Source organism: Gekko japonicus, unplaced genomic scaffold (assembly GCF_001447785.1).
Source record: "Gekko japonicus isolate JY-2015 unplaced genomic scaffold, Gekko_japonicus_V1.1 scaffold2412, whole genome shotgun sequence".
Taxonomy (NCBI): domain Eukaryota; kingdom Metazoa; phylum Chordata; class Lepidosauria; order Squamata; family Gekkonidae; genus Gekko; species Gekko japonicus.
Genome location: NW_015159786.1, coordinates 106790 through 122008, shown reverse-complemented (window position 1 = coordinate 122008; position 15219 = coordinate 106790). Strand labels below are relative to the sequence as shown.

General features: G+C 51.8%; 1 protein-coding gene across 1 annotated transcript in view; it reads right to left on the bottom strand.

Annotated features, from left to right (window-relative positions):
• SORBS1 (sorbin and SH3 domain containing 1) overlaps positions 1-15219 on the bottom strand; it is a gene marked incomplete at its 5' end in the record, with an annotated part of 108989 nt that overhangs the window by 15028 nt on the left and 78742 nt on the right. The window contains 3 exons of the mRNA XM_015407162.1: positions 3111-3230; positions 6696-7409; positions 14338-14532. Of these exons, the coding sequence (XP_015262648.1) occupies positions 3111-3230; positions 6696-7409; positions 14338-14532 (1029 nt within the window). The remainder of the gene's footprint in view (positions 1-3110; positions 3231-6695; positions 7410-14337; positions 14533-15219) is intronic.

Below are 15219 nucleotides of genomic sequence, written 5' to 3'. Positions count from 1 at the left end.
CCCTCCCCACAACAGACACCCTGTGAGGCGGGGGGGGATGAGAGAGCTCTCTCGAGAACTGCCCTTGAGAGAACAGCTCTGAGAGAACTTGTGACTGACCCAAGGCCACACCAGCAGCTGCATGTGGAGGAGTGGGGAATCAAACCCGGTTCTCCCAGATTAGAGTCCGTGCTCTTAACCACTACACCAGACTGGAAGGAAGATTTGCTCTGATTATTCCTGTTCAGGAGCAGCAACATAATATTTAATCATATATTTCATCACCCTTTACAGCTCTTCCTTTGGGAGGACCAACACAGCAGTAACACCGGAGAAGTCAGAAGGTTAAGTACTGGAGGAAGTCTCAAAAAAGAAAAGCCTGTGTTTCATTTATATCTCAAATGGCAGCCGAGTGCAGGCCTTTGTGTTTGGGGCCTCGCTCTCCTTTAGTGGCTGCTGCGCCCTGCCCCACATCAGTGCCGTCCTCAGAGGTACCAGCCCCTGGGGATGGCAGGAAGTGTAGTAGTCTAGGCTGAAGGTGAACACCCCGTCCCTGTGCCAAAAATCTCAACTTGTGTGTGCCCAATCAAGCCAAACTCACTTCCAGCCTCTTAAGCTCCAAAGCATCAATAAAGAAACAGACTGACATTGTTCATTATGGGAAGCCTTTTTGACTCAGGAGAGGGAGAGGTCCTGGACGTAACGGGGAACTGTGAAACTGAAAACTCTACAAGGGTTTGGGTTGCCATCAATGTTCCCTCTAAGCTGTGGAGTTAGTGTGAGCCAGCTCACAGTTTTTTAGCCTCTGGCTCACACATTTGTGTCTTAGCTCAGGAAGGATGGCTCCAGGGCAAACTAACTTATGCAGTAGCCAAATCGCTGGCTCACAGCTTTCATGCCAGGAGCTCACAAAGTAGAATTTTTGCTCACAAGATTCCACAGCTTAGAGGGAACATTGGTCAGGAGGTGCCCTCTGTAATCAATGCCAGCGCCCAACAAGCACGGCTGTCTCCCATCCATCACAGAACTGGGCAACCACGTCATGAGCTCGTGAATCGGAAATCTGGATCAGACTTATGACCTTCGCGCCACAAAGAGACGAGAGAAAGACAAGCCACAGTCTTAAAAGCTCCTCCTAGGAACCATGGCATCTGCTGCGGCCACTTCCCAAATTTCAGCCGTGAATCCCTAACCCTGGCCACGTTGGACATCACGCATGCATTAAATAGTCAACCTCTATTTTGAGAAAGCCCTGCATTGCTAGAGTTCCAGAGGACAGACATGTGGCATTTTGGACGTTAACAATATACTCTGTTTTAGCACACTGCAGAGTCAAGCCCTGATCTAGACATGCACATTTGTCTCCTGCAAGAACCTGTGAAATGGCCTCATTCTGAACCAAGACCATCCAAGCCAGCACTGTTGACTCTTCTGGCCGGCAAAACCTCTCCAGGTTCCTCAAGCTCCTGCCTAAGGGAATGGCCAAGGACCTTTTTACCGAGAGGGGCCAAGGACTGAACCAGGGACCTCCTGCGTGCAAAGTAGTCCCTCTGCACCACAAGGAGACTCTGTAACGCCAGCGACCTTCAGCGACCTGCGTGTGCGGATGAGCCACTGCAGATCTACCACAAAAGTCAAAACTTTTCCACGTCCCCTCACGTACGAATGGGACAGTTTACATATTCAATGACAACGGGTCACTCGACAATATATATTAACCACGAATGATGCACAAGCACATAGCTCATGTTATCTATCTTCTGAGAAAGCATGAACAGAAGGGCCCGCGTTGTGTGGGGCTGCCAGCAATGGGTTGGGAAATTTCTGGAGATTTGGGGGCGGAGCCTGAAAAGGGTAGGGTTTGGGAAGGGGAGGGACCTCAACGGGGTGTAACGCCACGGCATCCACCCTCCGAAGCAGCCATTTTCTCCAGGGGAGCTGCTCTCTGGAGATCAGTTGTAATTCTGGGAGGTCTCCAGGCCCCACTTAGAGGTTGGCCACCGTAGCCAATGTATTACAGATATTTCTAACTTCCGTAAGAAAACAGGGACTAGGGCCAGAGCAGTGTGGGAGTCACACGCGTGTAAGGCTCAACTCCTGGAACATGTTCAGTTACAGGCTCCCAGGCTGAAAGTCAGGGAAGGGGAACCCTGCATGAGAGAAAAGGACCGCCCACAACAACAGTCATCAGTCATCAATGGTGCGACCTCATCTGGAATACTGTGTGCAGTTCTGGTCACCACACCTCAAAAAGGATATTACAGCTTTGGAAAAAGTGCAGAAAAGGGCAACTCGAATGATAAAAGGCTTGGAACACTTTCCCTATGAGGAAAGGTTAAAGCGCTTGGGGCTCTTTAGCTTGGAGAAACGACGACTGAGGGGTGACATGATTGAGGTTTATAAGATTATGCATGGGAAAGAGCAGGTAGAGAAAGAGGTACTTTTCTCCCTTTCTCACAATACAAGAAGTTGTGGGCACTCCATGAAATTGCTGAGCGGTCGGGTTAGAACAGATAAAAGGAAGTACTTCTTCACCCAAAGAGTGATGAGCACATGGAATTCACAGCCACAGGAGGTGGTGGCGGCTACAAGCATGGATGGCTTCAAGAGGGAACTGGATCAACATATGGAGCAGAGGTCCATCAGTGGCTATTAGCCACAAGGTATAGATAGGGACTCTGGGGCAAGGGATGCTCTGCATTATTGGTGCTTGGGGGGGGGCAACAGTGGGAGGGCTTCTAATGTCCTGGCTCCACTGGTGGACCTCCTGATGGCACTGGTATTTCTGGCCACTGTGTGACACAGAGTGTTGGACTGGATGGGCCTTTGGCCTGATCCAACATTGGCATCTCTTATGTTCTTATGTTATCACTGGACCAGATGGACAGGTATCTAAGTTAGTACGAGGCAGCTTCGTATCTTGACACGTTTTATAGGAGGCGGAGATCGCCGTGTACGACGTGTGTCCGTGCTGCAGCAGTGCCTGGAACTACTAAAAAAAGAATGTTGACATGCATGCTGTAATGAAGACAAGATGCACTCGACCTGTGGGGTTAATAGATGGAATCAGCAAACCACACGAGACGCCCGTGGCAACAAGCGGCAATCCGCCCTCCCCCTCCCCTGGTTACCTGCGGCACAATGACCCTGCGTGTGAGTCTAGGTGGCGGCTGGGTGGTGGTGGCGGCAGAAGAGGAAATGGCGGAGGGAGACAGAGGAGCGCACGGAGAGAATGGTTTTGCCTCGACAGTCTTTGAAAGGAAAGAAAAGATGGTCAGCGAAGAGCAGCGATCGTCCACGTCCTGGCCGGGATGCCCCTCGCGAGCGAGAACGCCTCTTCCCGAGACTCGATGCAACCTCCGCAAACAAACAGCCATGCAAAAGCGGGCATGCCAAGGTGTGAAGCTCGTCTGTCCTACGTCGGCACGACAGGCCCAAGGCATTTCGAACAGGGGGGGGGGGGACACGACAAGGCCTACAGCGTGGCTCCCCTTTTTAAAATCTATTTGTTTATCATTTTACCGTTTCACTTTTATCTCGTTTAGGATCCCTCTCTAGCGAGCTCTCGGCAAGAACCAACTGTGCAGGAGGGACGTGACGGACGAGGAAGCAGCCGCTGAAACCATCGCTTTTGGTTCTACACGCAGATTCCTTTGCTTGCAGGTCTCATGGTCAGGACCTTTTTGGAGTGTGGTAGGATCTCCCCTCCCCAGAAGAACAGAAGCTGATGAACTCCTTTCCGGTTCAGGCCCCCATCCCCTACAATACTTCTAAGTACGCCCCGGCAGTCAGTGCTTGCTGCCAGTGTTCCCTCTAAGCTGAGTTAGAGTGAGCCAGCTCACAGTTTTTTAGCCCCTGGCTCACACATTTTTGTCTCCGCTCAGGAAGGAGGGCTCCAGAGCAAACTAATTTATGCAGTAGCCAAATCACTGGCTCACCACTTTAATGCCAGTAGCTCACAAAGTAGGATTTTTGCTCAAAAGACTCGACAGCTTAGAGGGAACATTGCGTTGCTGCCCCAACCCCACTGCGGAGGGGCTGTGGTGCTGCTTAACTTGCAGAAGGTCCCGGGTTCAACCCCCGGCACGTCTCGCTAAAGGGATCTGGCAACAGGTGCTGTGAGTAGGGCTGCCAGCTCAACCACACCCCCGCTGCCAGGCCCCGCCCTCTTGGCCCTGATTAGCTGGCCGGTGGGGGGGTGGGGCTTACCAAGAGCGGGAAAAAGGCCCAGGCTACATCACCGGCAGTGGGCCAACACCAACTGACATCATCAGGTCAGCACTGTCAAGGCGATGCTCTGGTATTTGGGCAAAAACTCTATGGTAGAAACCATTTTTAGCATTAGAGTTTTTGGCCACCTACCAGAGGATGGCTGCGACATCACAGAGTGATGACGTCATAGAACCATAGAATGTTAGAGCTGGAAGGGACCTTGCAGGTCACCAGTGTTCCCTCTAAGCTGAGTTAGTGTGAGTTAGCTCGCAGTTTTTTAGCCTCCGGCTCACACATTTTTGTCTTAGCTCAGGGAGGATGGGGCTCCAGAGCAAACTAATTTTATGCAGCAGCCAAATCGCTCGCTCGCAACTTTAATGCCGGTAGCTCACAAAGTAGAATGTTTGCTCACAGGACTCCACAGCTTACAGGGAGCATTGCTCACAGGCAGTGTTCCCTCTAAGCTGAGTCAGTGTGAGCTAGCTCGCAGTTTTTTTTAGCCTCCGGCTCACACATTTTTCTCTTAGCTCAGGAAGGAGGGCTCCAGAGCAAACTGATTTATGCAGGAGCCAAATCGCTCGCTCACAACTTTAATGCCAGTAGCTCACACAGTAGGATTTTTGCTCACAGGACTCCACAGCTTAGAGGGAACATTGCAGGTCACTTCTCGTATACAGGAAGGACCTGGGTAGGAAAGGCCTCCGCCTGAGACCCAGGAGAGCGGCTGCCAGTCTGACCTGGATGGACTGACGGGGGGCCTGATTCAGGATAAGGCAGCTTCACGCATTTGTGTGCTCACCGACCTCTTACAACGACAGTTTACATTTACTGTCTTGCTGTTCACACAGGATCGGCAGGCGTCCTGCAGCTCAGGCCCGGAGGCGGGCTGGTAGAATGCGGGGCTGGTAGTATGAGGGGGCAGAAAATGGATTTGTCAGCAGAAGAACCTGCCTGCATCTGATGTTCCACGCCCACAGCAAATGGGGAACGCCCTCAGAGGAGGCATCACACAGCCTGGTCCCTCTCGGCCCCCATGTCTCAGTTCGGTGAGACCTTCCCCCTTGGAGGGCCTGAGGCGTCTAAGACTGTCAGACACGAGGCCGGAAACAGTCAGGCCCGGCAAGGTTACGGCGCCAACGGCTTTGCTCGCTTCTTCCCAGCCTGCACGGAGATCCCCAGAGCAGGCAGGTCTTGATGAAGACACGGCCTTTGCGAGAGGGAGCCTCTCTACAGACCAGGGGCGGCCAAACTGCCGTCTGACTTAATGTTCATGAAGAGCAAATTTGCATATCTTCCAATAAAAATGTGTGTGTGATATCTGTTTGTGTCTTGCAGCTCTCAGACATCTGACGTTTCTTCTGTGTGGCTGTGACGTTAAATAACAACAATGGGAACAGCAATATAGTAACAATGAGAGACAAAAAAATTGCTGCAGACGTGCACGCAGAAGTAAATTACACAAAAGTAAATAAGATTCTGGTACTGATAAATTTCATGATGTATAAGACGAACGTCTCGAGTTGAAGCTCGTTTCGAAGTGCCTTTCTCAAATGAGTCTCAATTTTACATCCATGTGCAATAAAGTCGACAATGGAGTCTTGAATCAAAACGGTCTTCTCCCCAAAGCTATATAGCTACAAGGATTACATTTCAATTGAAAAGGAGCTGCGGTGGCTCAAGTGGTTAAGACGCTGAACTGCGGGCTGTGGAAGGTCGGTAGTTCAGCAGTTCGAGACCCGAGTGTGCCGCATGACGGAGTGAGCTCCCGTCTCTAGTTCCAGCTCCTGCCAACCTAGCAGTTCGAAAGCAAGAAATTGCAAGTAGATCAATAGGTACCACTTCGGTGGGAAGGTAACAGTGTTCCATGCACCTTGGTGTTTAGTCATGCCGGCCACATGACCACGGAAACGTCTTCGGACAGCGCTGGCTCTTCGGCTTTGAAACGGAGATGAGCACCGCAACCCTAGAGTCGGACTCGACTGGCTTTCGAGCAAGGGAACCTTTACCTTTACCCTTAATTTACTTCTGTGTGCACGTCTGCAGCAATTTTTTGTCTCTCATGGCTGTGACGTTAAGCCAGTTTGGCCCCCCCTGTCATAGACCTCTGTTTCCTGCATTTGGGTCTGTGGTACGAGCCCCGTACCTTGTTCAAAAGCTGAGGGCAAGGATGAAGAGTCCTTGAGACAGGAGGGAACTGTTCCCCGCAGGGCCTGAGGAGAGCCACTGTTTAGCAAACCAGGCCCAGGATTCGGGGTCTGACTCACACAGGGCTAAATGCCTATTTCCATCCAGAATAATCATCGTTGGGTTAATTCTTGGAAACCTGCAACCCAACAGGCTCTGGGGGGACAATAGTTTGTCATCAGCCACTACCAAACAAGGATAAGCACTATGAGACTCATCAGCTGCAATCAGCTTCCACGGAGATCAGTGCAGCCACAACCCACACGCACACACACGCCGTGAGACTGCCGGACCACCACACACGCATGCAGGGAAAGTACCTTCGTGGCCCTGCTCGGATTCTCCTTCCATTCACCTTGCTTGTCACGGCCCACGGCCCTTTTCTTGGGACCCTCTCCCTGCTGCTGAGCTAGCTTGCTCTCCTCACAGGTGTGGAGGGGTCTCTTTGGCCAGCTAACACACTGCTCCGGTCCGGGGGCCCTCGCCCGAGAGAGGCCAGGCACACCATGGCCGTCTCCGTCGGCTGCCATCCCGTCCTCGCCGGCAACACTCCGAGTGGCCCCTCGGCTCCTCTGGGCCTTGTCTCGCTGGCCCAGGACGTCGCTGAGCTCCGAGAGGAAACTGTCGGGGCTGCCGACCGCAGAGCAAGGGGAGCCACTGTGGCTGACGGGGGGAGAAGGGGAGCTAACCGACTTCTCTTCACTTTGCAGAGGGCTCAGGCTGAGGTTGTGGGCAGACGACGGAGGCCGGGAAGGGCAAGAAGGCGGTGGGGAAATGACGCCCCCGGAACTGGGGGAGCTGGAGGAGTGGGACGGGTGGGGGCCGAAGGAAGGCGACGACAGGCCGTAGTGAGACAGGGAAGTATTGGGAAGGGGTGGCAAGGGGGGGGTGGCGGCCGGCGTGCTGCTGCGCGACACCCCCAGGGTCAGGGAGATCCACTCCGAGGTGATGGCCTGCAGCTCGGGAGACAGGGCCGGGCGGGTGAAAGGCAAAGGCGGAGGAGTTGGCGTGAAAAGCAGCTCAGAGCTGGGAGACTTCGGGGAAAGAAAATGGGGGGGGGGGGGGGGGGGGGAGAAATAAGCAGAAAAGGAAGGCAAAGAAAGAATGAATAAATAAATAAATAAATAAACAAATGGCATATGAGCAAGAGGATGGGGGATTTTTTTTTTAAAAAGCCATTTCACGGCAAAGCACGGAAAAGCTGAGGGAGAGTGCTGGTTTGGAAGCGTGAAGCTGGTTATTTCCTGAAGCACTGCAGAACGGGACACAAATCCTGCAGAGCTGCTGAGTTCTATGCAAGTTCTCACGGCGAAAAAAGGTGGGGGGGACCAGATGAAACCACAACCTGGGCCCTGGGGTGCGCAGGGGCCCGTGGGGGCCCCCCCCCCCCCCCCCCCCGTTTCCCTGTTCAGAAGACCCTGCGACGGCCGCCACACACCCACACCTTGCAGTAGGCTGGAATTTACTCAAAACCATCACCGTGATTCTCGGGGGGGGAGGGAAACTAGGCGTGAGGGAGGCAGATGTTTAAAGAACAACTCGAGGGGCTGCTGACTCCCTGTAAAGCAAGAACACTGGTCTGAAATGCAGCTTGAGACGCTGAGCCCTTCCCCTGCCCTGCCCGGCAACCCAAGAGTTTTTTTAAAAAGCCATTATTTTGCCAAAGGAGCTGGGGCCAGAAGTCACCCCCCACCCCCCAGCACGCCAGCACAGCGGCTGGAACAGTGTTCCCTCTAAGCTGAGTTAGTGTGAGCCAGCTCACAGTTTTTTAGCCTCGGGCTCACACATTTTTGCCTTAGCTCCGGAAGGAGGGCTCCAGAGCAAACTAATTTATGCAGCAGCCAAATCGCTCGCTCACAACTTTAATGCCAGCAGCTCCCAAAGTAGATTTTTTGCTCACAAGACTCCACAGCTTACAGGGAGCATTGCTCACAGGCAGTGTTCCCTCTAAGCTGAGTTAGTGTGAGTCAGCTCACAGTTTTTTAGCCTCCGGCTCACACATTTTTGTTTCAGCTCAGGAAGGATGGCTCCAGAGCAAACTAATTTATGCAGCAGCCAAATCGCTCGCTCACAACTTTAATGCCAGCAGCTCCCAAAGTAGACTATTTGCTCACAAGACTCCACGGCTTACAGGGAGCATTGCTCACAGGCAGTGTTCCCTCTAAGCTGAGTTAGTGTGAGCTAGCTCACAGTTTTATAGCCTCCGGCTCACACATTTTTGTCTTCGCTCAAGAAGGATGGCTCCAGAGCAAACTGATTTCTGCAGGAGCCAAATCGCTCGCTCACAACTTTAATGCCAGTAGCTCACACAGTAGAATTTTTGCTCACAAGACTCCACAGCTTAGAGGGAGCACTGGCACTGGAAAAAGGCGACTTGAGTGGAAACACCCGGAGAGCCCTTTCCTCCCACCCACCTGTCCTGGGATTTAAATGGCCTCCTGTCTCCCTGCTCTGTGAGGAACGGCTGTCATCCATCCCGCCCCAGCGGAGGTTTTCCATTGCAAAGAAAGAAGGGGGGGTGTTACATGTTCAGGGGGTCTGGTTTGTCCCTCAGGCATCTACACAACGAGCACGCAATCTTTTTCACTGTTCCGTCTGGCGCTAAGTCAAGAGTCAACAGCGCCTTCCGGATGTGATTCAACGCACGGCCAGAGTAAAGTAGAATTAAATCATTTTTTATTAAGCGCCTCCACATGCATTCAGAAGATTTCTTTACTTACAATCGAGGCTGAATAACTGGTGAAGTTCACATCTTTTGTAATCTAATTCAGTTCACTGGCTCATGGTGAAAAAGACTGCGTGCTCCCACCTCCTTTGCCGTTTAAAGAGTAGACAAAGGAACGGGAAGAGAGCTGCAAACTCAAATCCTCGCGCCTCTGAGTGCAGGAAATGACTGTTAATCAGCCAGTCACAGGTATGCTTTGGGATGTCTAACTAAAGACTTCAATTCCCAGGGGCAACTGCTCTTAAAGTTATATGGCAGTTCTACTTAACTGCAGTTAAACGCTGGCTGGGGGCAGCACAGGGGGGTTACATGTTCAGGGGGTCTGGTTTGTCCCTCAGGCATCTACACAACTCTCCTGCTGATTTTTGGGGCCTAAAAACAAGCAATGCCAGACGAGTCGCTACCCTCATCTTTGCACCCCGTTCCAAAGAGGCTCTGTGGAATACCACCGCGTGACCTCCAGAGGGGGGCGAAAGAACCCCCTCCCCACTTGCCTGCCCACACGGGCTTGGTGTGAGGAGAACTCCGTAACAGGCTGTTTGCAAAGGCCTCTTTGTCAGCTATGCTGCCATGAGTGTGGTATATGTTTCTAATTGCTGTGCATTCCTTCCCATGCGCTTAATTGCATCTTAGCTGTAACGCATATCTCTCAAGGCCACAGGAGGAGTTGGTGTGTCTAGAATCCGTGGGAAGCTTCTTACCTTCCCAGCTTCTGCAGCCGTTAGTTATCTGCCAAATGCCCGCGCGGGGGAGTCCATCTAATTGGGTAATACGTGTGTGTGTGTGCATACGAATGCCCTATATCCTATTATGCGGATAGGTAACCCGCCATTCCTAACAGTGTTCATGTTACTGCATCTATGGCTTTTCAATAAAAGTAAAACCTTCCTGGAAGCGTGTACTTCGTTGTTTTGCTGTGGGTCCTGACACTCTGGTTTAAAACAGATGAGAAGCTGGAATACCCAAAGTCCAGAAGAACAAAATTTAGAGTCCAGTGGCACCTTTAAGATCATTTTAAAGATAATTTTTCAAATTATTTGAAAAAAGTGTGCATGCACATGAAACCTCATCCCTTGAATAAACCTTTGTGGGTCTTCAAGGTGCCCGACTGGACTCTAAATTTTGCTCTACTGCTCCAGGCCAACACGGCTCCCCACCTTCGATCAATCCAAGGCACAATCCTCTCAGTGTCCCTGTAAGCTCAACGACAGACGCGTATCGTCCCAATTCAGATTGGGGCTGCATGGTGAAGGGAGAGAGGGTTAACCCACCCACCCCGGCACCACTACATGGTTTTCCCCAGTCCAAACGGGGCCCCTCATCCCTTTTATGAAAAAAGAGAGAAGTTAACCATGGGACTCTGTCTTTCTTTTTTACAGCGCTAGTAACGACACAGGGACAGCTTCTGTTGGTGGAAGCACGGGGGAGCCGAAGGGTAAAAACTAAGCTTGCCCAATCTCCAGGTAGGCAAACAAGCAATGGGAAGGCGGCCAGTAATGAGATCAACCGAACACACAAAAGCAACCTTGAAAAGTGTAAACAAAATCTGGGTTTTTTGCAAAAATATTTATAGTATTACAAGCAGGGCTCATTCCCTGCAGGAGCGCACAGGAGCGGAGCTCCGGCAGTAAAGAGCCCAGGGGGTGGGCACATGCAACAAGCCCCACCCCCTGCTCCCAGCAGCCCTCAGTCAGAGCAAGAAGCAGCCAGGTAAGTTGCAGAGCCCCCCCGGTCCAAAACAGTCCAGTGGCACCTTTAAGACCAAGTTTTATTCAGGTACAAGCTCTCCCTCCTCTGCAAGGACAGATCTGCTTGTTCCCCCCCTCCCAATAGTCCAGTGGAGCCTGAGCAGTGGGTGTTGCTTTCTGACACACTTCCGGTGATGTCAGGGGGTGTGGCGTATGCAAATAAGTTATGGTAATGAGTTATGCTAATGAGCTCCTGCACCTCTTTTTCTACGAAATGACCCGATTATAAGATAAGCTATTACGTAAAATGCAAATAAAGTGCAAAATGTGTAATTACGTACAATTACAAGTGGGACATAAACTTTGCCTGCTAAAGTGAATGGTTTTCTCTGTCCTTACAGAATAAAGGTCCCTTTAAGATCGTATTTCAGCTGGGTTTATGTCCCGCTTGTAACTGTATGTCATTGCACATTTTGTACTGTATTTGCACTTTACCTAACAGCTAATTTTTTTAGTACTATAACTATTTTTGCAAAAGGAACAGATTTTGTTTACACTTTTCAAGGTTGCTTCTGTATGTTTGGTTAACCTCCAGGAGGGAGCTGGAGGCCTCTCAGAGTCGCAACTCGTCGCCAGACTGCATACCCCGCTTATGTATTTACTTAAAACATTTATTCCACTTCTCCTGGAGAAAATGGACGCTGCGGAAGGTGGGCTGCCGGGCATTACGCCCTAACCGAGGTCCCGTCTCTAAACCCTGCCCTCCACAGGCTCCACTCTCCAGGTATTCCTGAACCTGGAGTTGGCACCCCTAGTTAAAGCTCTTTCATCCCCCTGTAAAATGGATTCTCCAGAAGCTGTGGAGTCTTGTGAGCAAAAATTCTACCTGGTGAGCGACTGGCATTAAAGTCGTGAGCAAACTATTTGGCTACTGCATAAATTAGTTTGCTCTGGAGCTGTCCTTCCTGAGCCAAGACAAAAATGTGCGAGCCAGAGGCTAAAAAAACTGTGAGCTAGCTCACCCTAGCTCAGCTTAGAGGGAACACTGCCTGTGACCGCAACCCAAACTGGGGCAGCCAACATCTGTAACTCGCCGCCAAACGAGTCTAGACTGACTCTGCACCTGACACATTCCTTCGCGGCAAAGTAAAAGCGGCATAGCCCTCGGAACACAACGAACAATTAAGTTTGGTTCATCTCAATGGGCGTGACTGATTTCAGAGCAAGGCTGTCAATGATATACCTTCCTCAGACTTCTCTGCTCGGAGATATGGAACTTCCAGTGGAAAATGTAATTGGATAAAAATGAGCAAAAGGAAAAAGGGAACAAAGACATCATTCTCTTGGCAGGAAAAGGTTACCAGCATTTTTTTTCACGTCACAGTCATTACAATAAGTGACAGAATTTTCTTTAAAGCAACCATGCCCTATAAGATCTTTATTTTTGCCCCAGGAATGAACAAGGAACAACCAGAAGCCATGCAGCAGCAGACTCCCCCCGCCCCCCCGCTGTGCTCCCCCCCCCCGGCTGTGCCCTCTGCCTGCCTTCCGACAGTTCTACCCACCGCTCTTGCAAGCCACCGCACTAGAAACGAATCCCCGCCAAGTTGCTCCCTCTGCACTCAGGGGCCCTCCCTCCCTCGGCATTTAAGAAGCAGGCAGAGAATTCTCCTGGACTGGGGCTGGAACCATAAGAAGAGGGCGAAAGGCACGGCCCCGCCTGAGTCAGAACCTGCCTCTCTGTTTTGTTTCTTTCATTTTTCCTATTGTGGCTTTCTGTGCGCGCATTTTCACCTTCCTGCCCGCCCGTCATCCCCACTGAAGAAGAAGAAGAGAAGGAGATTGGATTTATACCCCGCCCTTCACTTGGAGTCTCAGAGCGGCTGACAAACTCCTTTCCCTTCCCCTCCCCACAACAGACACCCTGTGAGGAGGGTGGGGCTGAGAGAGCTCTGACACAAACTGCTCTTTTCCAAGGACAGCTGTGCCAGAGCTTGTGACGGACCCAAGGTCACACCAGCAGGTGCAAGTGGAGGAGTGGGGAATCAAACCCGGTTCTCCCAGATTAGAGTCCGCGCACTTAACCACTACACCAAACTGGCTCTCACTGTTCGCTGAGAAAGTGCCAAAAGCCAACAGGAGCCCAGAGCCTTTGCCAGGTGAGATGGGCCACAAGGGAAAGGGGTGGCTCAGCCTCCCAAAGACTGCCTCGCAGCCCTGGCCCTTTGACTGTGCATGACCTAGCCAGGTGCACTCCGGGCAGCTCCACGGCATGGGTCTCCGGGCCCCTGATGCCGATAAAGGACCCTTTCCCTTATTCATAACTAGACCTGGAGGCCGTCAGAAGCAATGCCCAGAGCCCCACCCAGGGTCCAGCTTTACAAGGACCGCTCCTCTGCAGGCTGGCTTTGCGCTTCTGCCCGAGACGAAAGCGGCCTGCGTGGGTGACCACAGTCTATGGAGCGGGACAGATGATACAGTTTTGCAAGAGGCTGCACTTCCTTTGCTGTCCTAGCCTTTCCCAGGGTTTCCGCACAACTCAGGAGGGACACGCTGAAAGTCCAAAGCCTTCCTCACAGGCACAACCAGCCCCTGCTCTGAAGGAAGCACTACAGTGACATGCCGTTGGGACTGGCACTTATTGGACAGTAGCCACGCATCCAGCACCGATGACGGAAGACTATAATTCTGCCTCGTGGCTCAAACAGTCCTGGGACGATTTTAGAAAGGGAGGAGGCGTGCGGTTCGACAAAGGGCAAGCGCTTACCTGCTTCTCCACGTAGCCCTTTATAGGACAAGGGCGACCTCTGGTCTACCTCTTGCTACTCTTACACTGCTCCATTCCCCTTTGAGGCTGAGGGGCAGCAAAACGCAACGAGAAAACATCCTTAAGACAAATCCCCGTGACACTTTAAATCACGTCGACTGGAGCCCAGCGGCCCTTTGGAGACCAACAAGATTTCATGGTATCTGATGAAGGGATCTTTGACACACACCCCTTTGAAAGCTGACCCCCCCCCCCACGGAATCTTGCTGGTCTCTTAAGGGGCTCCTGGACTTGGATCTCGCGGTTCCCCTGCAGACCGCACGGCTGCCCTCCGGAACATTAAATCACGTGGTGACGGCCAGATCGACTCCAGACCCCGTGCTGGGCCCAAGGGCAGCTTTTTCCGACACGTGTGGACAAAAGGAGAAAAGGCTCCGTCCAGAGACGGACAGACGGCATCCGAGCCCGTGTCGAGGGAGCAAACGCTTGTGGATCTGTCCCACATTGGCCACCTATAGCAGACCCAGCTCAGCGGCCAAAGAATGGAAAAGGCCTTATCCCTTGAACCTACAGCTAGACGGTGGGACAAGGTGCCTCCTGCTTTGGCGTTAGCTGGAAAAATACGAACGCTCTGCAGGGAACGGCTTTGCTGTTGGCCAGATCTAAGGCAGGTACCTGTGGGGAGGCCGTCAACAAGGTGCCTCCTGCTTTGGCGTTAGCTGGGAAAATACGAATGCTCTGCAGAGAACGGCTTTGCTGTCGGCCAGATCTAAGGCGGGTACCTGTGGGGAGGCCGTCGTGCTGCGGCTCGGGGAGTGAGTGAGCGGCAGGTCGGTGTAATCGAGCGCGTTCTTCACCACAGGCCGCTTGAACACCTCGACGTATGTGACGGGGAAGATGCCTTGGCGGTTGGTGCCGGGGATGCGTCCTTCGTACCAGTTCTCATCTACGCGCCGAAGCAGAGTGATTCTTTCGCCCTGCAGGAAGCAGCCATTGGACAAGAAGAAGGGAGAAGAAGAAGAAGAAGAAGAAGAAGAGATTGGATTTATACCCCATGGTACAAACTCCTTTCCCTTCCCCTCCCCACAACAGACACCCTGGGAGGCAGGTGGGGCTGAGAGAACTCTGACACAAACTGCTCTTTTTCAAGGACAGTTCTTATCAGAACTACGGCTTGTCCAAGGTCATCCAGCCAGGTGCAAGTGGAGGAGTGGGGAATCAAACCCGGTTCTCCCAGATGAGAGTCCGCACACTTAACCACGACACCAAACTGTTGAAGCTCAAGATCTACAGTGAGAGACGGGCTTTCTATGCTGCCCCTCCTCAGTAAAGGCTGCTTTCAGAAGCCCTGTTTTTCCAAGCAGATATCTGCCCTTTCAGGAGCAGTCTCGGCTACTAGCCCAATCTCAGCCTCCAACGGAAGTTTAGAAAACCAGTAAGGGGCCAAAAATTAAAAAACATCAATAATTATAGACGAAAGTACATGTGTTTATTTCAAAAACAGTTGAAAACCTTGCAGGGGCCCAAGTAAAGCTTCAGGATGTTGTCAAAGTGACAAATCCACAAAAGGAACCATATATGACTTAGGTGAAGCAGGGGAACAAATTTAGAGTCCCCTTGAAGACCAACAAAGTCAACAGAAGCCCAGAGCACTACTACAGATA